The sequence below is a fragment of the Ochotona curzoniae genome, unplaced genomic scaffold (assembly GCF_017591425.1).
Source record: "Ochotona curzoniae isolate NIBS_2020 unplaced genomic scaffold, NIBS_Ocur_1.0 contig_2723, whole genome shotgun sequence".
Classification (NCBI taxonomy): Eukaryota; Metazoa; Chordata; class Mammalia; order Lagomorpha; family Ochotonidae; genus Ochotona; species Ochotona curzoniae.
Genome location: NW_024465573.1, coordinates 21,191,612 through 21,214,062, shown reverse-complemented (window position 1 = coordinate 21,214,062; position 22,451 = coordinate 21,191,612). Strand labels below are relative to the sequence as shown.

At 38.4% G+C, this 22,451-nt stretch overlaps 1 protein-coding gene and 1 non-coding gene across 3 annotated transcripts; both read left to right on the top strand.

Moving 5' to 3' along the window:
• Window positions 1-537: 537 nt before the first annotated feature.
• Window positions 538-14,557, top strand: LOC121154302 (NXPE family member 1-like). Of its 2 annotated transcripts, none has more exons than XM_040977273.1 (5): window positions 538-635; window positions 7,599-8,332; window positions 10,385-10,443; window positions 13,105-13,317; window positions 14,022-14,557. In XM_040977273.1, the coding sequence occupies exons 1-5, from the start codon at window positions 540-542 to the stop codon at window positions 14,555-14,557; spliced, it is 1,638 nt and encodes a 545-aa protein (XP_040833207.1). In that variant the 5' UTR covers window positions 538-539. The 2 variants fall into 2 exon arrangements, with proteins under 2 accessions (XP_040833207.1, XP_040833206.1); XM_040977272.1 differs by having other exon boundaries at window positions 13,102-13,317.
• Window positions 14,558-15,482: 925 nt separating this feature from the next.
• Window positions 15,483-15,585, top strand: LOC121154340. Its single transcript, XR_005883483.1, has one exon. It is a non-coding gene; the product is annotated as a U6 spliceosomal RNA (small nuclear RNA).
• Window positions 15,586-22,451: the final 6,866 nt, after the last annotated feature.

The window sequence follows — 22,451 nt, the reverse complement described above, 5'->3', positions numbered from 1 at the left end:
AAAGGAACCGTATTACTGTGATGATAGGGGGAAAATGGTGAGAGTGCAAAACAAACATGGAACAAAGGGATGGAGGGAAGTAACCCTATATCTACAAAACTGTATCATGAATACAATAATAATAATACATGAGTAAATAAATAAAAATAAAGTTAAACATTAGGACTGTAGAATGACAAGAATTTTTTGGTTGATAGAAATGATAGAAATTTTCCATAATTTTTGGAAAAATATTTACATTGTTCACACAATAGATATTACATTTAAAATAAGTGAGCACAATACATATGTATGTATAAATGTATACATTCATGTATTTTATATATTGATAAAGCTAATATAAGTAATATAAGTAAGTTGATACATATATGTATACATTCATGTATTTTATATATTGATAAAGGTAATATAAGTAAGTTGATACATATATATATATATTTCTCTCCATTGTCGAACAACTAAATAATGCAAAAATACTAAAAAATAATAGATTCATTTTTCACTTAACTCCCTCTGTCTTCCTCCTTAGGATACTCACCATGTTCCCAGCTGGAACACATCAGAAACTGTTGACACTGATATGTCTTTTAGCAAGTCTCTGGATAATTTTCACAATTTCTCAGAACTCCACTAAGGTCAGTACAGCTCTCCCTGTTGGATGTGATGTTCTCACCTGTGTGATCTGATCTGTGTCCAGTTTGTCTTTCCGTCAGGCCGGTGCTCCATTACTATCTTACCCTTCCTACCTCTAGTCCACTTAATCTCCTGGAAGAATTTTCAATCCTGACTGTCTTCAGTTCTCTTTCCCAATTGCCTTCAATCCATTCTAAGCAGAATCCACCCGCCAGGTGCCCTTAAAATGGCCCTCAGCAATGTCATCAATTCTCTTGACACTGAAGAATTACCTTGTTAAAATATCCAGGTACATATACAATGACTCTTAAAAGGTATTCATATAAAATAGATATTAAGAAAAAACTATGCATGGATTTCAGATATTTTCAAACAAAATAAAGTTAATCTTTGAACTACATTTTTAATTACTATCCTATTAACTAACCACATAAATCTAGTCTGTCATTTCATCTTATTGCATCTGTGATTTCTCTTTTAAGTTTTATTTATCAATTTTAAATGCAAGGTACAGTGTTACAGAGAATGACAGCAAGCAAGATTCCATTGTACATTCAGTACCAAAATAGCTATATTAAGCATGAATGCAGTTACTGGTGGCTAATGTTCTGGTTTTCCCATCGGCTTTGGAAATGTTGTAGGGTTTTTCATTTGTGAAAGTATAAAGCTAAGTAAATACTGAAGTAAATCAATTTGGTTTTCGGTAACTGCAATTTCATTTATTTCAGAAAACGAAAACTCGTGACATTTTGTCTTTGATCCATTCCAATATAAATTGTATTGTAAGATTTTACTTTTTGATGCTATCTTCATAATCCTGAATTAAGCCATAGTTAATTGTGGTAATTATACATACAAACATACCACTATACAGATATAACTATTAGTACTCTATCTACACAACAGGAATAAGAAAGAATTTACATGTCACTTTCATCAAAATGTATACCCATTTCATTAAATTTATTTTTCCAATTATATAAGTTAGGGAGCACTCTACATGTAATCCAAAACATCATAGACTATGGGGCTATGCAATGGCTCAACTGATAGAGCCTTAACCGCAAAATTCCAGCAACCCTACAGATGTGCGTTCATGTCTCAGCTCCTCCACTGCTGATCCAGATCCCTGCTTATGTAACAGAGCATGGCCAAAGTCCCTGGCACACTGCACACACATGGGAGACCCAGAAGAAACTCCTGGATCCTGGCTTCAGATAACTTAATCCTTGGCCATTACAGTCACTTGGGGAGTGAACTAGCACATGGAAGATATTCCTATCTCTCCTTTCTGTAAAGCTGCCTTTCCAATTAAATAAACAATTCTTAAAACATTGTAGACTATCAATTTTGGAGGTGAAAAACATAAATATGTTTATCGTGATGATAACTATATCTTTCTTCTCAGTATTATTTTCTATATTGCATGAGTAGTTTCTATCTCATTTTTGTGCTCCTCGTTGTACCAATTAAGGCTTTTGAAGATGTTTGCTTGCAATGCACAAAAATAGTCCTTATGTGGGATTTTATTTATTTATATCTTAAATTCTTGGTTACCTCTTCCAAAGCTTTATCAGTCCTAACACCTGGATTGAAAGAGAAGCTGCCAGAACTCCAGCCGGTGCCTGCATGGGATGTCAGCATTGCAGGTGGCAGCTGTGCCCATTACACCACAAGGCCAGCCTCAGGTGGAGATTTTTTTCAACGTTTCCACTTAGATTCTGTTCATCTTTATTTTGCATTATATCTCATTCCCATTTTCTCATCTCTTTTGGCTTATTCCAGAACTTTTTAATAAGCTTTTTAAATAAAATCTTATGTGTGCTCTAAAAGATGAAAGAGTTGACAACAAACAATCTATAACTACCTTTCTTCAAATACACTGAGCTTAGGATACCTGATTTGGCTTTTGAAAATCTATAAGGATATTTCAATAAAGTTCATGGAAGTAGATATCTGCAAAATACCTTATGTATATATGGATATCCAAAAAAAAAGTAACAAAACGGTAGTACCTCTTAATTCCATTTACCACGAATTTTTCAAGATTTTTCCTATGCTCCCACAGAACACATTCAGTGATTATGACTCAGCTGATATAGACTGCAATGAAAGAGTCCATCTTTGTATAATAGCATAAAAGGTGCCTACCACTAATGACAAAGTATGGAAATCACTAAACTTGAGTACCTAAAAGAAACTGCCCAATGCTAAAAGAGTAAGTGATATCTAATGTGGTACTGATTTATAAAACAGAAGATAGAGATGTTCAGCTGCTTCATGGGAAAAAATTTGGAATTTCCAGCACTCCAGTAAGAGACAGAGTATTAGCAAAGAGCAATGGCTGAAAGAAAGGCAGAGCAGCTCTGAAAAATTAAAGTAGCTGGTCTCATCAAAACAGAGGAAAAAGTGAGAGAGTGGAAGCATTGATATAGAAACCACAGGGGTGGCATGGGGCCGTGTCGTAGAGGGGCATTTTGGATGCCCACATCCCACACATGAATGCCTAGGTGCAGTCATGGATGTTCCCAATTTACCTTGCAACAAAAATACACCTTGAGGGGAGCACAGGTAATAGCTCAAGTAATTGTCACACTGCCTCCTGCCTCCTGCCTAGAAGACCTGCATCAGTTCTTGGATGTTCCCATTAGCCCATCACCAGCTGTTACAGGTATATTTTAAAAAACAACTATGTTAGCATATTGATCTGTTACAGGTATTTTAACAGTAAACAAGTGGATGGAGGGAGATTCTCTATCATTCTCTCTCCTCAACTTTTCAAATAAAAAACAAACATACCTATGTTTTCTTAAAGTAGTGACACCATAAAGCCATTGTAAGACTAGATATTCTTCTAAGAACTGAGAAGCCTTTGAATGAGTTTTAACAAGGACAGTTCACTAATAGAGTTTTGTTTCAGAAATACTGCTTATTCGCAATGGGAGAAATCAAAAGCAGAAAAAACAGGATAGTCTTCACAAAGGTTAACACAATATTCATCCTCATGATGACTGCTGTCATCGGAGAGATATAATAGATTCATGAAGAATCAAGATGGCAGAATAAAGTACGTACACGCCTAAACAGATGGAGAAATATTAGCAAGTGTGAAGGAAATAGTGCACATTCCAGGAAGCAGGAGAGAACAGAGCAAGAGCAGAGGAGTACTTGGAGACTGACAGACATAGGAAAGCAGTGAAAACAATGGTTTAGTGTCAGTGACTGATACCACAATGGCATTATTGAGTGGATATCTGAAATGCACCAGCAGCTGGAACTCCACCAGCAACCAGGTGGGAAGGGACTTCTAACAGGCAATCAGGTGGTGAACCCAGACAAAGAACTGCCAGTCCAGCTGGTCTGCTTGATTTGACCATGAGCAGTGAGAGAGCAGCAGATCCCACACAGGCAGTACAGGAACAGGGTGGATTTTACAACACAGCCAGCCCCTTTGGCTGTATCCAGCACCATCTTTGCTTAAGGAGGCAATGGCTATGGACAGTACTGCACATGCACTGAGCTGAGAGTGAACTCATTTCTAACTCAGTTAACTGTAACAACATGACATCCTACAGATTTCACCCAAAATAAGTCCAGGTACTCCTCAGACTGATGGCCAACAGATCAAGAACTCTAATAGTGCTACTTCAGGTGCCATTTCTCACATTGTGGCAAAGAATTTAAGACTCCAGAGAAAACAGTGAGCTGTGCATGTGCTAAGCTTGGAGAGAACTCACTGAGCTCAGTACATTGCACTGGTCCCACAGGAAAATAATACCAATTATGGCATCATACAGGTCAAAATAGGTCCATGTGGCACCCAGACCTAATGGACAACAGGTTCCAGCAAGATCAGCACCAACAACAACCTAGCTATATAGGACACCTGGTGTCTCCCTAATCCTGAGACCTGCTCCAACTGAAAGTGGGTGAAAAATTATACAGACAACGATGCAGCCTCAGCATGGTATCACAGGTGGTAGAAACTGATGGGTCAGGAACTGGGACTATGGAGATCATGGTAGAAATCTAACATAAGAACCCAGACCTGGAATTCGCTGCAGTGAGTGGAACAACTGGCTGCAAGCAAAGAGTTGTGTGCCAACTGCAATAAGTAAAATCACATTGTAGACCTGTGGGTGACAGAGCTGAGAAATCTGCCCAAGCAGAAGAATCTGATAAACAGAAGTATAATGACCAAGAGCAAAAGAAGAGACAAAGGCACAATGAATATTACTAAAGACTTCCCTGTAAAGGAACAAAACCCTTTGCCAACCTCAGAGTTAACTCAGGAAGACACCGAGAATATGGGGGACACAGAATTCAAAACGCTTGTTATAAAAATTATTACCAACAATGAGAAGCATATAAAACAGGCATTCAAGAAATATGTTACACACTGGAAATGAATCAAATGAAAGCAGATATATCAGAAAGGAAGTATACATTGCAGCCAATTAAAACTACAGTGTAGAGTCTACAAAATAGAATTGTGGAGGAAGAAGAAACAATCTCAAAGTTGGAAGATATTTCCTGTCATCAGGGGGAAAGCAAACAAAAAGCTGCAAGTAGAGCTGGGTCAAGCCAAAAAAAGGTATTCAGGAATTGAAAGACACTATTTAAAGGTCAAGTATAGGAGTTATGGGAGTCCCAGAAGGTGCAGAAAGAGAAGCTGGGTTTCAAAATGTATTTGATGAAATAATAAAGGAACATTTCCCTAATCTAGAGAAAGAATTAGGAAACAACATCCACGAGGGGCACGGAACTCCCAACACAGTTGACCAAAAGCAATATTCACCAAGACACATGACCATCAAACTCTTTTCACTTGAACATAAGGAAAAGATCCTGAAATGTGCACATGAAAAAAAATCAACTGAAATTTAAATGAATGCATAGGTCTCAAAGGAGATTTCTCACAGGAAACTCTACAGGCCAGAAGAGAATGGAGCAACATATCCAGAATCTTAAACACAAAAAATTGTCATCCCAGGACAACACATCCAGCAAAACTTTCCTTTGTCTTTGAAAACGAAATAAAATTATTCCTAGGTAAGGAAAAATTAAAAGAATATGCATCTTCCATACCTGCTCTATAAATGATACTTAAAAATGTTCTCTTCACAGAGAAAAGGAATAGCACCTACCAAAACCAAAGGCAAATACGTAAAGCATCCCAGAAAATAACAACAGAAGACTAAAAGGAAACCCTTCTCCATTGTTGGTGGGGCTGCAGGTTGGTGTAGCCTTTATGGAAACCAATATGAAGAACACTCAAACTGAAAGTCTGCATACCATATGATCCAGCAATAGCACTCCTAGGAATATATCCAAAACACCTGTTACATGAGAAACCAACATGCACCCCCATGTTCAGAGCAGCACAATCAATAATTGCAAGAACTTGAAAGCAACCGAAATGCCCATCAACAGAAGACTGGATAAGAAAGCTGTGGTTTATTTACTCCATGGAATACCACTCAGCTATTAAAAAAAATGAAATGCAGTTCTTTGTGGCCAAATGGACCCAACTAGAAACCATCATGCCAAGGCAAATGAGCCAATCCCAAAAGATTAAATACCACATGTTTGCCTTAATTTAAGTTGCCTTAATTTAATTTAATTTAAGGCACATGCTTGCATTAAAGAAACAAGACTAGATTTGAACTGTAATACTGCAATAAGGTGGAGCATTCCACCATGGAGATAGGGCACAAGGGGGGGAAGAGGGAACATCACAGCCTATGAAACGTTGCTATAAAGTTAAATGCAATAAAATATATATATAAGACTAAATCAATGAACAACCCATTGATAAAATGACAGGGCAAAATTACCACCCATTCATATTAACCCTGAATGCAAATGGCTTAAACTCATCTATCAAAAATCATGGATCAGTAGAGTGGATTAAAAACACAAAACTCATATGTTTGTTGCCTGTAGGAGACACATTTCACCAACAAAAATCAGCAGATAGTATATCTCATGGATTTTGATCTTTTTTTCTTACTTTCACTCTTCAAAACACTTTTTTCTGATTGAATTCGTCTGTGATTTATAGATCGTACAGTAGCATCATTTTCTTCAAAAAGCTTCTTTATTTTCTTTTGCATTTCTTCAGCGATGTATTCGTCATTCAGTACCATGTTATTTAACTTCACAGTGTTGTTAATTTCTTTTTGTATTTTTTCCTGTTGCTAATTTTATTTTGTGGTTTATTGTTTAAGGGGATGTATGGTAGCCGTGTAAGGAAGACTATCATATCTAGCATCGTGTTATTTAACTTCATGGCATTGTGAATTTCTATTTTCCTGCCTGTTGTTGTTGATTTTGTATTGTGGCTTTACGTTTAGTGGGATGTATATTAACTGTGTAATGGAGACTAACACATTCAGATGTGAGGATACAATGCATATGCATCTCCACTTCCTGACTAGATAGACTCACAAAGAAACTTTTTACTATATGTTGACAATAGCATGCTGGACTTTCTACCATTGTCCATGTCTACAATGATGGACATATGACTGTATATGAAGAACTACACTATACTAATTATATAGGGGAACTCAGTGAGGGTGGAGGGAATTGGGGAAGGCATAAGGGAAATCCCAGGACTGATGGAATTGTATCATAAAATGATATTAATAAAAAAGAAGCAAAAAGAAAATACTAGATTCACCTATGTTTCAATTGGCAAAGACAACATAAGTTACTAGTTGAATGTTAGGCGTATGTGAAAAGGAAGTGTAATTCCAAGAGCATCAGGGTATCACACAAAAATATTCTCTGAGTCATACACTTCGGTTTTAATGTGTTTGTCTATAACCATTACCTAAAACAATAAGACATAAATATGATTTTACACTCAAAAGTTTTGTGAAGTTGGAAAAAACTGATGATAATATTAAGTTAAATATTCACATTCATTTCTTCGTAGTTCACATTTCTTGTCCTTTCAGATCTGGAGTGCTCTAAAAGTACCCATCTCCCTTGGCTACTGCAATGCCTCCATGATGCCCGCATTCCCAAAAACACCATTGAGCCTGGTGACATCACCTACAGGGACAGACCTGAGAGTGAAGGAAATCCTGGAGAAACTAGATCGGCTGATCCCACCCAGACCGTTCACCAACATGGATGCCACCACCAGTGCCACACACAGCACAGCCACCATCCTCAACCCGCAAGACTCATACTGCACAGGGGACAAGCTGCACATCCTGCTGGAGATGAAGGACCACTTGGGTCACAGGAAGGAATACGGTGGGGATTTCCTGAGGGCCAGGATGTCCTCCCCGGCCCTGAAGGCAGGAGCTTCAGGAAAGGTGACCGACTTCAACAATGGCACCTACCTTGTCAGTTTCACTCTGTTCTGGGAAGGCCAGGTCTCTCTTTCTGTGCTCCTCATCCACCCCAGTGAAGGGGCAGCAGCTCTCTGGCGGGCAAGGAACCAAGGCTATGACAGTATATTTTTCAAAGGGAAATTTGTGAATGGAACCTCTGATGTCCTCACTGAGTGTAGCCTGATTCCAAATTCCAACACCCAATGGTGCAAATACTTGAATGATAGAGACCAAGAGATCTTCTACTGTGTGAAACCTCAACACATGCCCTGTGAAGCCTTAACCCATGTAAGAACTGGCAATAACAATGTTACGTATCTAACCAGCAAGGAGAAAAGCCTTTTCCACAAGTAAGTCTACATCTCCATACACTGACAGTTGATCCTCTAGAGTGCTATCATGCTCTTCCTTGTGCATGACATTCTCAGATGCCTCCTCTACTCAAGATGCTGGTCAAATGTGTGCTGCTCCATGGGGCATGTTGTCACAGTCCACAGCAAAGTTGGTGTTTTCTTTGAAATGGCCAATAAAAGACAGGCACCCAAGGTGGAACTGCAAAATACACCTGTGCTTCTCCAGGACGACTGCTATTGTCAGATCCAGTCATGTCCTTAACTGTTGACCTCAATTTTATACAAATTGTTCTAAGTAAATTCATTTATTTTCATGTTCATAGATGGCATGACAGAGTAGATTGTCAGGCACTTAGAAATCCATGTCTCAAAAGTTTACAAAGTAATCTTTCAGTCTTTACTCTTTAAGCTTTAAGTTGCAACAACTAAAATGGAATAGATCATCATGTTAAGCAAATTACAACAAGCACTGAACCACAAGTACTACATAATTTCACTCTTCAGAGGCTTATAAGAGAAAGATGAACTTTACAGGGGGTTACCAAAACCTTGGTAAAGAAGGGAGCAGGATCAGGAAGTGTTACTAAACAGATTTTAAGAAAAAACAGTTGGGAATAAGGATGTCCCTGGTTCATTGGATATTGTGGTGACTATAAAAGTAAGTGCCTTTCTCTACTTAGAAACTTGGATGACAGGTTCTAGGATGTGTTCACCATAAGAAACATTAAGTATTTCAAGATATGGATAGTTGTGCCTTGATTGGCCATTACACATCACAGGCATGTTTTAATTAATTACATGACAGCCCCATAACATGTCTAAATTTTGAATGTCAAAAATTTTAATTGAAGAAAATAAAAAGCACATAAATCTCTAAATGTATACTTAGAAAAATAAAGGTGAACACCAAACAAAGAAAAATCACAAACATTCTAGAATCTTACTTTGTTACCCAAATTTTTGCCCTGAATAGTCTCTGACTACCTCATGAAAAAAAAAAAATGCGCGGATGGGCGTTCTGTTCCCTTACTCTGATTTCATGCTACAGCTCATTAAATATCTTCCTACTCACTGCCTAAACATCGTTATGCCTAAATACAAGTAAGGATGAAAATATGCTGATATTTTGCATCTCCAGATTGGATCTGAAAAAGACATTCCTAGCAGAAGATCAGATATTGTCTATAACTGTTGTGCCTTGCACCTGAGTCCTATTCTTCCCTAACTCCTTTCTGACTAGATCCATTTACATAACCAATACACCATCTGGAAGCAAGGATTGAGTCAGAGAGCAAAAGTTCTGACGCTTGAAGAGTTGTAGTTTTTCATCAGCTGGAGGGAAAGAAATGCAATGGATATCATTCATGCATCAGACTGAACATAGTTTTCTGCCAACCATTTTGACAGACATTCAGGATTCAGCAGTGGACCAGGCAAATATAAATCTTTGCTTCATGAATGTTAGGATCTTAGAAAACAAATTTCTAGGGAAAATTGAAGCTAAGACTAATAGATAAAAGGCTAAGGAAGGAAACAGCAACCCTGTAATTGAAGGGTCAATGTACATGATAAGAAGCCTGGACTCCTTAGGCAAATGGTTGGAATGTAGTAAAGGGTTTTAAATAGTGTTGGAGCTGCATTTGCAATAAGAACAGGTGCTGAAGAATTTAGGCAGGATAAAACAGATAGGCTGACCAGTTAGAGGCTGTCCATGATTTGAGAAAAAATTATATGGATTTTCAAAAGTCGTCTGGAATCTAAGAGTGCTGGGAATTTTCAGAGGAGCAATTGTAGTGCAAAATCCCAAGAAAGCTCAGATTGTATGTAGCTGATAAGCAGACCTGCCCCAGACTCCAGTGCTATTAACAGAGTAGAACATCCTCCAAAATCCTAATCAGTTACAATGTCAAGTAAGTCTAAAATTTGCAACAGTAATAACAGTTTCAGTTACAAAAACTCATACGCAATCACTCAATTGCAAGCAACTCACATTACCTGTACTATGTAGAAATACAGCAGATTGACTTATTGTCCATTTTTTTTTGGAAGGTCCAAAGTTGGCGTTGAAATCATGAAAGACCAACACATTGCTGTCTCCCGATGTCACAGTAAGTCTGTCCCATTCTGCTCCACATGTGTCTATACAGAGGGAAGCTGATCAATACGAACCTTGATCAAAGCATTTTCCTGGTGTGCAATGTCTAGCAGTAATCGCTTATTCATATTTTCCAGGCAATGTAGTCCCCTTCCTCTATCTACAAGCCATGACATTGGAGCAAGTCCTCATGTCACATCTTTCTGACCCACCTTTCTTTCTTTCTCTTTTTAAAGATTCATTTATTTATTGGAAAGTCAGATATCCAGAGAGGAGGAGAGACAGAGAGGAAGATCTTCCACCCAATGATTCACTCCCCAAGTGAGTGCAACGGCCAATGCTATGCCGATCCGAAGTCAGGATCCAGGAATTTCTTCTGGGTCTCCGACATGGGTGCAGGATCCCAAAGCTTTGGACCGTCCTTGACTGCTTTCCCAGGCCACAAGCAGGGAGCTGGATGGGAAGTTGAGCTGCCGGGATTAGAACTGACATCCATGTGGGATCCTGGTGCATGCAAGGCGAGGACTTAAGCCGCTAGGCCACACCACCAGGCCCCTGACCCACCTTTCTTCCACCTTCTTTTGTTTAGGACAAATGAGATTAACTTGAGTCTGCTAGATAATGTAGGATAATCTCTCTAAGTCTGTAAACTCAATCACATCTATACCTTGAGGCATGGAAAGTTTACAGATATAAAGATTAGAACCTGGATAGATTTGGAGGGCCATTAGTCTGCATAAAGCAATCTCTAAGCTAATAAAAATATAAAAGAACATTGACAATATTACTCACAAACTAGTCATAATATTCAAGCCTATTATAATAGTTTTAAGCAAAAAATATATGATGTAAGATATATCATAAAAGAATCTGATATATATTTGAAATATTTATATTACATAAGAAATGATTTATAAAAAGAACCTCATAAATATCCTCTCACTGATGTAAGCCAAGACATCATTAGAAGGAGGAATAATAACAATAGCTCTCAAGCTTCCAGGATTGTGGTATTCAACAATCCAGGGGGAAAGTTCTACTGAGTTTCATAGAGTTCAAACCAACATAGTTATAAGATTATGAAAATATCATTTAGCAAACCAAACCAGGACTTATGAGATGATCTGATTGCATTTTCTTAATCTGCCACAAGCAAATTTCCAAATTTGTCATTTGATCACAAGTGGTAAAATATTACAATCCTGTACTAATGTGCTATTCTCTGAGCACAGGTAACAAAGACCTGCAATGCTTCCCAGCGACTAAGGAAAGAAGATATCACAGATACTGCTGGGGATTCCCCAGAGTCCATTCCATTCTCCTTCTTCAGTGATAGAAACCATTATTGTATCCATATCTATGGTCAGTCTTCCTTGTAGTCATGGCTGTGACTCGATTGTTTTCTAACAGCATGAATGAATCTGATGTGAAAAATTGCCAGATTGTTTCCTTTAAGAAAAACAATTAGTCCTTTCTTTCCATTTCTCTCCTTCTTCCAAGCTGAACTGTAGATTTAATGTGAGAAAGAAATGATCCATGTTAGATCATGAGAATGAAGCAGTCAGCTTTTTGAATGCCCTAGAGCCCCTGCTACTGCGCAACTTTATGTTAACCCTGGTTTGTTCTTAGGACTGTACATGAGAAAAAAAAAGTTCCTATATGTTAATTCATTGATATTTTTGCCATTTTAAAGAATCTCAAACATTTTCCTAATTGAAACATATTATAGTATCAGTAGAGACATGCTGAGAGTACAAAAGCTGAGATACAAGCATGGCCAACATTCAGTGGTGAGTTGAGGAGTAGTGCATGTCAAGGACATGTGACATGTGAAAGCTGATAGTCTTTGTCACAACATGCAAAATATTGGTTCATTGCCATGAATGATACCTTGGGAAGTAAACAACTTAGCAAAAGAGTCTGCAATTCTAATGGCACTTGCAGGAATATCTCAGAATATCAGTTGGCATTGGCCATTGCTTGCCATTTTAGTGAAATCCTGTTAAAAACACATTAAACACTTGATATTTTGCATGTATGATGTTTCTTAAGCCACTTTTTTAAAAATGAAAATTCTTTCATTACTGGCACAAAGGTAAGTGGTTGATACTAAGATTATAATAGGCAAGCATTAACATCATTCAGCTTAGAAACAAGAAATCTAGGTCACAAGAGAACAAGTAGCAATGGTCAATAAAGGGTAAAATATTGAGACTTAGTAAAAGTGCAATGGGAAATGCATGTAGTAAACCCACCCCACTGATGATCCCAGGTTAGCCACACAGGGCGACACATACCTACCTAACTACAGTACTCACTGGGTGCTGTGGCTTGTTACTGCTGCCAAACATCACAAGGCGGTATCTTGCTGCATATCAATAGCACAGAGAAAGGCAAAAGCTCAAAATTCAAGCCATAGCACCCTGAATGCGTCCAATCTCGTCTGGTCAGCCGCTGCCCCAAAATTCAAGCCAACATTTCTACTACAGGCATAAAAATTGCATACTGACAGTATGTTAAAAAATCAAAAGTGCAATGATCACAATGAAAGGGCAGAAATGCAAAATAGCAGTTAGAATAAGGAAGAAAGAGATCAAGAAAGGGAACAACCAAGAAGGACATTGGATGTTAAACTTAGGCAAACACAATCACTTACAAGTCTCTGTGTTAGCAGAGAGTACTGAGATAAAAGAGAAATGCCGCATTGGAATGGAGATCCCCGTCCCTGGTGGTTACGCCATGCAAGGAAGATGGCTCTCAGCATTTTGCAACCAGACTCTACTAGGTACAGCTTCAGTGAGTCACTGCTTGAAAGGAAAACTCATCTACCTCCTGGGAGACTCTACACTGCGCCAATGGATCGAATACTTACCCAAAGTAGTGAAAAGTATGTAGATGTGCTATTTTCTTGTAGAAATTTGGGGTGATGTTATAGTTTTTTTAGTGTGGTCTCATTTCTCATTTGAGCTGTTTTGTTTACCACTGTATATATATTATCAATATAAAATGCATTACATTTCCATTTCATAAGAAACATTGATCTTGTGTATAAATTTTGATGAAAATTTTACATTTTCATTGACATTTCATAAATTTGAATTGTCATTTGCTATGAAGCATACTATATGACAGTCAGAAACAAAAAAGGGATAAGGGCAGATATTTGACAAATCAGTTAAAATGCTAAGACACCACAATGTATGCCTGTCACTATATCATTCAATACTTGAATTCCAGTTGTGGAACTCAACTCAAACTTCCCGCTAATGTGAACCCTGGGAAGCAGCCGAAGATGGCTGAAGTAATTACGAACTTGTCCCTCACCTCAGACATCTGAAACAAGTTACAACTCTCGGTTTCAGCTTCCTGAAGCCTTGGATAATGCTAGCTTTGGGGGAATGAATCAATAGATGGAATCTCTCTCTATTTCTCTGTCTCTCACTATCTCATTATCTCAAATTTATTTAGGAAAAATAAACTTGTTTGCAAAAACAAACTAGAAATCTAGATAGGTGAGTACATTCTGTAATGTGATTTTTTTTAAATACTAAATATTACGTTCTAATTCAAAGGTCTATTTCTTTTTATCAGCACTAAAACCTTTTGATATTCATGGAAATGGAGATTTTAAGAAACGTTTGCTTCTGGATCCAGAAAAACACAATCAGGTTCAATGGAAAAAACACAGTCATCCTTTTGTCAATGCTAAATTCTACTCAGTGGTAGATGATGGCTACATCCCTCGGGAAATTGACCGGATACCAGGTGACAAGGATACCGTCATCGTCATCACCTTTGGCCAACACTTCAGACCCTTCCCCATTGACCTCTTCATTCGCAGGGCCCTCAGTGTCCGAAAGGCTATTGAGCGACTGTTTATGAGAAGCCCAGCCACTAAGGTGATCATTAAGACAGAAAACACCAGAGCGATGCACATAGACACAGAGAGGTTTGGAGATTTCCATGGTTACATTCAGTATCTTACTATGAAGGACATTTTCAAGGACCTCAACGTGGGACACATTGATGCATGGGACATGACTGTTGCATATGATACCAGACATATTCACCCACCTGAGTATGTGATTGAAAATCAGATCAATATGTTCTTCAATTACATTTGCTGACATACACACACACACACACACACACACACACACACACACATCGCTATGAAACAATCTTTGCAAATAATCCCACATGCATTGTCATTCCTTCTCATTTGGGGAAGTAGAAATTGACAATGTTCTGAAATAGGGATTACTTAACTTTGTAAACAACAAGCTAATAAGATTTTTACTCTTTATAGGCCACCTGGTGTCTGTCCCTACTGTCCCTTGCTCTTACTGTAGCCAACAACAACATGTAAACAAGTGGGTTTGGTTGATTCAATAAAGTTTCATTTAAGGATATCAATTTGAGTTCATATAATTTTTACAAGTCACAATATATTCTATGCATTTTTACCTGCTTTCTAAAATTACAAAAGCCATTCTTTCAACATGATAGCTTTAAAAAATGTTGTGGGTATTTTTTTTTATCCTCTAGGAGACCATCAACACAGGTAGAATTGAATAAAAACCCCTTAAATACTTGGTGCCTGTGAGCCATACAGGAGCCTGGAAGAGCTTGCTGGCTCCTCCTCCATCCTGGGTGCTGTAAGCATTTAGGAGAGAATCAATATGGAAGTATTGTTCTCTCCCTCTCTGTCTCACCCCAACTCTCTGTCAGTATCTTTCTCCCTGTCTTTACATTTCTCTCTTCCACTGTTTTTCAGCAAGTTTTTTTTAAAAAAAATCTTTAAACAAAAAGAAAATGTTCATAATTTGGGAAAATATAACCTGAACACCTAAAACAAACATCACTTACTAAATAAAATATAACATTTACCACTAATGTCAGACACAAAACAAAATGGAAGGCCTGTCACTGTTTCTATTCAGTAATGGAGTGGCAGTATAATCAAAACAGAGAAGGAACTGCCTCTGGTTGTTTGGTGTTTTTCTTAAAATAAAATAAAATAAAAACTAACTAAATTTAAGAATTTATTAGGTGTTCGCTTCGGCAGCACATATACTAAAATTGGAATGATACAGAGATTAGCATGGCCCCGTGCAAGGATGATATGCAAATTCGTGAAGCGTTCCATATTTTTTAATTCAGCAGAAGATAGGATATCAGAAATGGAAGATGATCAGAATGAGAACAAGCAGCTCATTATACACCTGGAGAGAAACCGAACAAAGCCAACAAGACCATTCAGGAAATGAAAAACAACTTCAAAAAGTCAAACATCAGAGTAGTAGGCCCTCCCGAAGGAGTGGAAAGAGAGACAGACTTACAACAGGTACTCAATGAAATAATACAGGAGAACTTCCAAAATACAGGAAACATGAATCCATCCCACATGCAGGAAGGACAGAGAACCCCCAACAGATTTGATCTAAAGAGATCTTCTCCCAGACATGTGGTACTCAAAGTCACCTCTAACAAATGCAAAGAAAGAATTCTGAGACACATATGAAGCATAGACAAGCATACATTTAGGAGCAAACCAATCAGAATCACTGCTGACTTCTCAGAAGAAGCTCTCCAAGCTAGAAGGGAATGGACCAAGATCTTTAAAATCCTGAAATAAAACAAATGTCAGCCAAGAATAATGTACCCAGCAAAATGTCATTTGTATTCGAGAATGAAATTAGATACTTCCATAGCAAAGAGAAACTAGAAGAATATACTAGCACAAAGCCAGCTCTACAAAACCTCCTTAGAAATGTCCTAAACCCAGAAAAAAGGAGGCAAACAGTAAGTAAAGATGGCAGATGGCAAGACCTCCCACTAAAGCCCACACAAGGAAAGACAGTTAGATATCCACACCCAGAAACACACACACACATGACAGAGCAAAATCGTAGCCTCTCAATATTAACTCTTAATACAAATGCCCTAAACTCATCAATCAAAAAACATATATTAACAGAATGGATCAACAAACAGGACCCAATTATCTGCTGCCTACAAGAGTCACATCTAACCAGAAAAGATGCTAAGAAACTGAAAGTAAAGGGATGGAAAAAGATATTTCATGCCAATGGACAAGAAAAAAAGGCCAATGTCGCAGTTCTCATCTCAGATGAAATAGACTTCAACGTGACATATATCAAAAGAGATAAGCATGGACATTTTATATTATTGAAAGGAGTGACCCAACAGGAAGTGATTACCATCCTTAACATCTATGCTCCAAGCACAAATGCACCTGCTACAAGAAATAATTACTGATGGACCTAAAGGGAGACCTAGACGCTCACACAATAATTGTAGGAGACCTCAACACATCATTAACACCAATAGACAGATCAACAAGACAAAACTCAACAGAGAAACAATAGAACTCACACAAACAATCCAGCAACTGGACTTAGTAGATATTTACAGAATCTTTCACCCCACAGATGCAGAATATACTTTTTTCCAGCAGTGCATGGTACCTTCTCCAGGATCAACCACATGATAGGACAAAAAACAAGCCACACTAACTTCAAAAAAATTGAAATCATACCATGCACCTTCTAAGACCACCAAGGAGTGAAACTGAAAATCAACAACTTAAAATGCCCCAGAAAACATATAAACTCTTGGAGGCTAAACAATATGCTATTAAATGAACAAAGGGTCAGAGAAGAAATTTAAGACAAGATCAAAAAATTTATGGAAACCAATGAAAACTCACATACAACATTCCAGAACATGTGGGAGAATGCCAAAGCAGTGCTACGGGGCAAGTTCATTGCAATTGGTGTTTACATCAAAGCTCAAGAAAAACACCAAATACAGGAATTAACCACACAGACCGATCTCCCTGATGAATACTGATGCTAAGATTCTCAACACAATCCTAGCCAATGGAATTCAAAAAAACATCAGGCAGATCATTCAACTGGATCAAGTAGGATTCATTCCTGGAATGCAGGGATGGTTCAATATTCGGAAGTCCATAAATGTAACACACCACATCCAAAAACTAAAGAGCAAAAACCATATAATAGTATCAATTGATGCAGAAAAAGCTTTCAAGAAAATCCAGCACCTCTTCATGCTAAAAACCCTAACCAAGGTAGGCATAGAAGGAACAATCCACAGCATAATCAAAGCAATATATGAAAAACCCAATGCCAGCATCATACTGAATGGAGAAAAACTACAACCATTTCCACTGAGATCTGGAACAAAACAAGGATGTCCGCTGTCACCACTGCTATTCATAGTTCTAGAGGTACTCGCAGTGGCCATAAGATGAGAAGAAGCAATGAAAGATCGGTGGTTATCAAAACAGCCTGGTACTGGCACAAAGATAGAGAGGAAGACCAATGGAGCAGAATAGAAACAACAGAAGGGAGTCCACATAGATACAGTCAAATAATCTTTGACCAAAAAACAGATGACAATCCATGCAAATGGGAAGGTCTCTTCAATAAATGCTGTTGGGACAACTGGTTAATAGCCTGCAGAAACCAGAAGATAGACCCGCATCTCTCACAATACAATAAGATCAAATCTAAATGGATAAAAGACTTAAACCTACATCCAGAAACCTTCAAACTCTTGGAGGAGAAGTTGGAAATACCCTGCAAGAGCAAGGTGTAGGCCCTGACTTCCTAAAAAGAATTCGAAAAGCAATAGCAATCAAGACCAAAATAAACAAATGGGACCTCATCAAACTAAGAAGCTTCTGTACAGCAAAGGAAACTATCAACAAAGTAAAAAAACAGCCCTCAGAATGGGAGAAGATCTTTGCACACTACATAGGCAACAGAGGGCAAATCTCCAGAATATACAAAGATCTCCAGAGAAATCAAAACACCAAAACAAACAAACCACTCAAAAAATGGGCACAGGAAATAGGCAAACAATTCACAAAAGAACAAACCCAAATGGCAAACAAACATATGAAAAAAGGCTCCAGTTCCTTGGCAATAAGGGAAATCCAAATTAAGACAACAATGAGGTACCTCCTAACACCAGTAAGAATGGCTCACATTCAAAAAACCACCAACACCACTTGCTGGTGAGGTTGTGGGGAAAAGGGAACATTACTCCACTGCTGGTGGAGCTGCAAATTGGTACAGCCTCTATGGAAATCAGTATGGAGAACACTCAAACAACTGAAAATCTGCATACCATATGACCCAGCAATAGCACTCCTAGGAATATATCCAAAACACCTGTTACATGAGAAACCAACATGCACCCCCATATTCATAGCAGCACAATCAATAATTGCAAAAACTTGAAAGCAACCAAAATGCCCATCAGCAGAAGACTGGATAAGAAAGCTGTGGTTCATTTACTCCATGGAATACTACACAGCTATCAAAAAAAAATGAAATGCAGTTCTTTGTGGCCAAATGGACCCAACTAGAAACCATTATTCTAAGAGAAATTAGCCAATCCCGAAAGGTCAGATACCACATGTTTGCCTTAATTTAAGATAAAACGATGTCAATCTGGAAAATAGTACCTGTATACTGTAATACTATCGCAACCTCAAACAGGCTGTATCTAATGCAATAAGATAATGTGATATAATCTATGAATCAACAATTAATGAGAGTCAGACTGTTTATGATCTACATCAAAGAACTGTAAAGCCTAATACACTCTTAATACCCTGTTATTCTGTAATGGAGAGGGAGTGCAGAGAAAATTTCATCTCCCTATCAGGTGGGGAAGATGTGAAGTACAACCTATCAGGATCATATCAGGTAACCCATAGATATCAAACTTGAGTCGACATTAGACAATAGTCAAGCTAAAAAGGCATATGGAGGAAATCAGAAGCGATACTGACAACCTCTTAACAGGAGGTCATGCGCATGGAGCAGGGGGAGGACCCCAGAGTTGAGCCAATGGACAGGAGGAGGTGTGCATCCCAACCCTGAAGACTCCCAGATCCTCACCAAGGACTATTAATATGAGCAACAAGGACTACATCCCAACGGCCAAGGAGACCATGGGGAATAGGAGTGCCTTCGGAGGCCAAGAACTCTGAGGTCACCCACACCCATCCAGATCTTACACAGGGGATGGAAGAAGTCCAAACCCTGCCATGAAGGAACCAGCATCATCGGAACGACAACCAGGAGCCCTGAGTGATCAGCAGACAGAAGAACAATAAGCTTCCTCCGGGACTAGGGAGGGGAGCTTTCTCTGGTCCTTGTTTTGCTCCGACTCTGGGTCACCACCCTCTCTCGCAATGACCATCAGGATCGCTCCAGAAACCCCTCAAAACAAACAAACAAACATAAAAATAAACAAAAAAATTAGAATAGATAGAGAACAACAAGGAAAGCTTAGAATCAGACAAGGATACAGTCAGCGTGGATTCACTCATGCCTCACTAGGTGCAACACAAAGATCAGTTACTCCTCACTGGGGTACTGAGGATTTCTCTACACACCCCTCCTAAAAATATTCTGCACCTAAACTGTTGACACATGTCTTGTTAGAATTATAAGCCAGTTCAGACCACTCAAAATACAACCAGGCTCAGCAAAATCATGCTTCAATGCTATAAACTGCTAAATACTAAAATGAAAATAGACACGAGACAGCTAAATAGTAATCTATAGCCATTTTAAGGTGTATAGAACCTGGTTGTAAATACACCAAAATTGATATGTCAACAAAGATGTCACAGGATGAGGTTAAAACCCTGCATTTTTTTGACATATTGGTTACTCAATATCATGTCAATTAATTCCATAACATTGTTGTTGATGTTATGTTGGAGCTTTTAATTGATTGAGATGATACTTTGCCAGCTCTACCTTCAGACCAGAGATGGTCTCTCCAAGAAACCATTGAACTTATCTGGACAATAAGATGCTGGACTTTATGCTTGGTAAATACTTCCAATGAAAGAATCTCAATGAATATGAACTGTGGTAATACAACAAGGTGGAGGAATCCACCATGTGGGGAAGGTGTGGGGAGAGGCAGGGGAATCCCAGTGCCTAAAAAACTGTGTCACATAATGCAATGCAATTTTAAAAAAAGAATTTATTAGGTATCTTCATGAAACCACAGCATGCAAACTCCCTTAAAATAGAGTAGTAAGACAACATAATTAAAATACCATGGCATCTCAGTATAGACACTATTTACATCTTTCCTTATATTTACACCCAGAAACTAGGTGCTTTTGTCATACTGCAAATGTGTCTGTTTAAATCACTAAAATTATAAACACACAATATTTTAGAAATATGTACAAAACCTATAATCCACAACTCAATGTACTATCAAGAGTAGATCCCTGGGCCCAGCGCGGTGGCGCAAGTGGTTAAGTCCTCGCCTTGCACGCACGGGATCCCATATGGGCGCCGGTTCTAATCCCGGCAGCCCCGCTTCCCTTCCAGCTCCCTGCCTGTGACCTGGGAAAGCAGTCGAGGACAGCCCAAAGCTTTGGGACCCTGCACCCGCGTGGGAGACCCGGAAGAGGCTCCTGGCTTTGGATCGGCATAGTATCGGCCCGTTGCGCTCACTTGGGGAGTGAATCATCGGACGGAAGAAGATCTTCCTCTCTGTATCTCCTCTCTGTATATCTGCCTTTCCAATAAAAAATAATAAAAATAAATCTTTAAAAAAAAAAGGAGTAGATCCCTAAATAGCCCCTAATTAGGAATATGTATAATATATGCAGCATAGAATACACACACACACACACACACACAAAATCACATGCCACACACCAAAAGAGTAAATAACCCTATAGAAAATGACAAAATAAACAACATACTCCTGAAAATGAGGAAAGCTGGGGAACTTACTTTTGTAAATATCAAGACTTGTTTTACAGTTACAGAACAATGGCATTGTGGCATGGCACAAAGAAAACACAAAGACCACGCAAACCGACTAGAAGAAACACGGAGTGGCCCTGCATATGTGCAACAGGCTCCATGACAAAAGGAGCATTGAACAGCAGTGAGGGAAAGTGGTCTCTTCAGTTCATGCAAAAAACAGGACATTCACATGGGAAAAAATAAAATTGGTTCCCTCTGTTACAATATTTGCAATAAAGACCAGGGAAACCATAGATCTGTGAAAAGCAAAGCAATATAGCTTCTTAGAGACTGCATCTCACACTGTTTCGGACTGAGTCAGTTTCTTAAAAAAAAAGAAAAAAGAAAGAAAAACCTGAACCATATGTGATATGGTCTTACCACATAAAACTGCTTTGCATTTTCTGCCACCTGTGACCCACCATGTAAGTTTGATGTAACCCAAATGTTGATGAGATAGATGAAATAAATCCATCCATCTTGCAGTACATGGTGTTGCAACTTGTCCATAAAAGTCTCCTAAGGCTTAATCTCAGATTATCTCGTGGTGGAGTGCTAAAACCAGTTTACAAGCTCACATAGCTCCTGCAGACCACAGTTAGAGTGAAGGGTAATAAACAAACCCTACAACTGCTAAAGGTAATAGAAGCAAATATCCTTATAATTCTGAATTATATGATATGTATAATTTCTTACAATGGATTCTAAAGGCAATATCAGAAGAAGAAATACTGATGAGTTTGGGCTAATTATAAGTAGGAACTGTTTATCAAAGGAATACCACTGAAAAGACAGGTGTTATGTCATGATGAATTAAGCTTAGCTGCTTCCAGAGATACCTGCAACCCATATTAAACAGCAAGTTCAAGTCAGAACCCCTTTGTTTTTGATCCAGCTAACACACCTGGACGACATAAAATGATGACTCATTACTAGGCTTCCTACACCCCGATGGGAGCCTTGGATAGAGTCGCTGTTTGCTAGTTTGGGCCTTGCTCACCTCTAACAGCTGTAAGCAATTAGGGAGTGAACCAGTAGATTGATAATGCTCCTCCTTCCTTCATTTCTTTCTTTTCTTCTTTCCTTCTTTCTTTCCTTCCTTCCTTCCTTCCTTCCTTTCTTCTTTCTTTCTTTTCTTATGCACACACACATACACACACTTCTTAGTCTGTCA

Bases quoted from the DNA above. Each gene is read 5' to 3' on its own strand.
- LOC121154302 (XM_040977272.1), top strand. From the start codon at position 540: ATGTTCCCAGCTGGAACACATCAGAAACTGTTGACACTGATATGTCTT. The intron at 8,333-10,384 runs GTAAGTCTACAT...TTTTTTTGGAAG, and splicing joins GAGAAAAGCCTTTTCCACAA to GTCCAAAGTTGGCGTTGAAA. The intron at 10,444-13,101 runs GTAAGTCTGTCC...TCTCTGTGTTAG, and splicing joins TGCTGTCTCCCGATGTCACA to CAGAGAGTACTGAGATAAAA.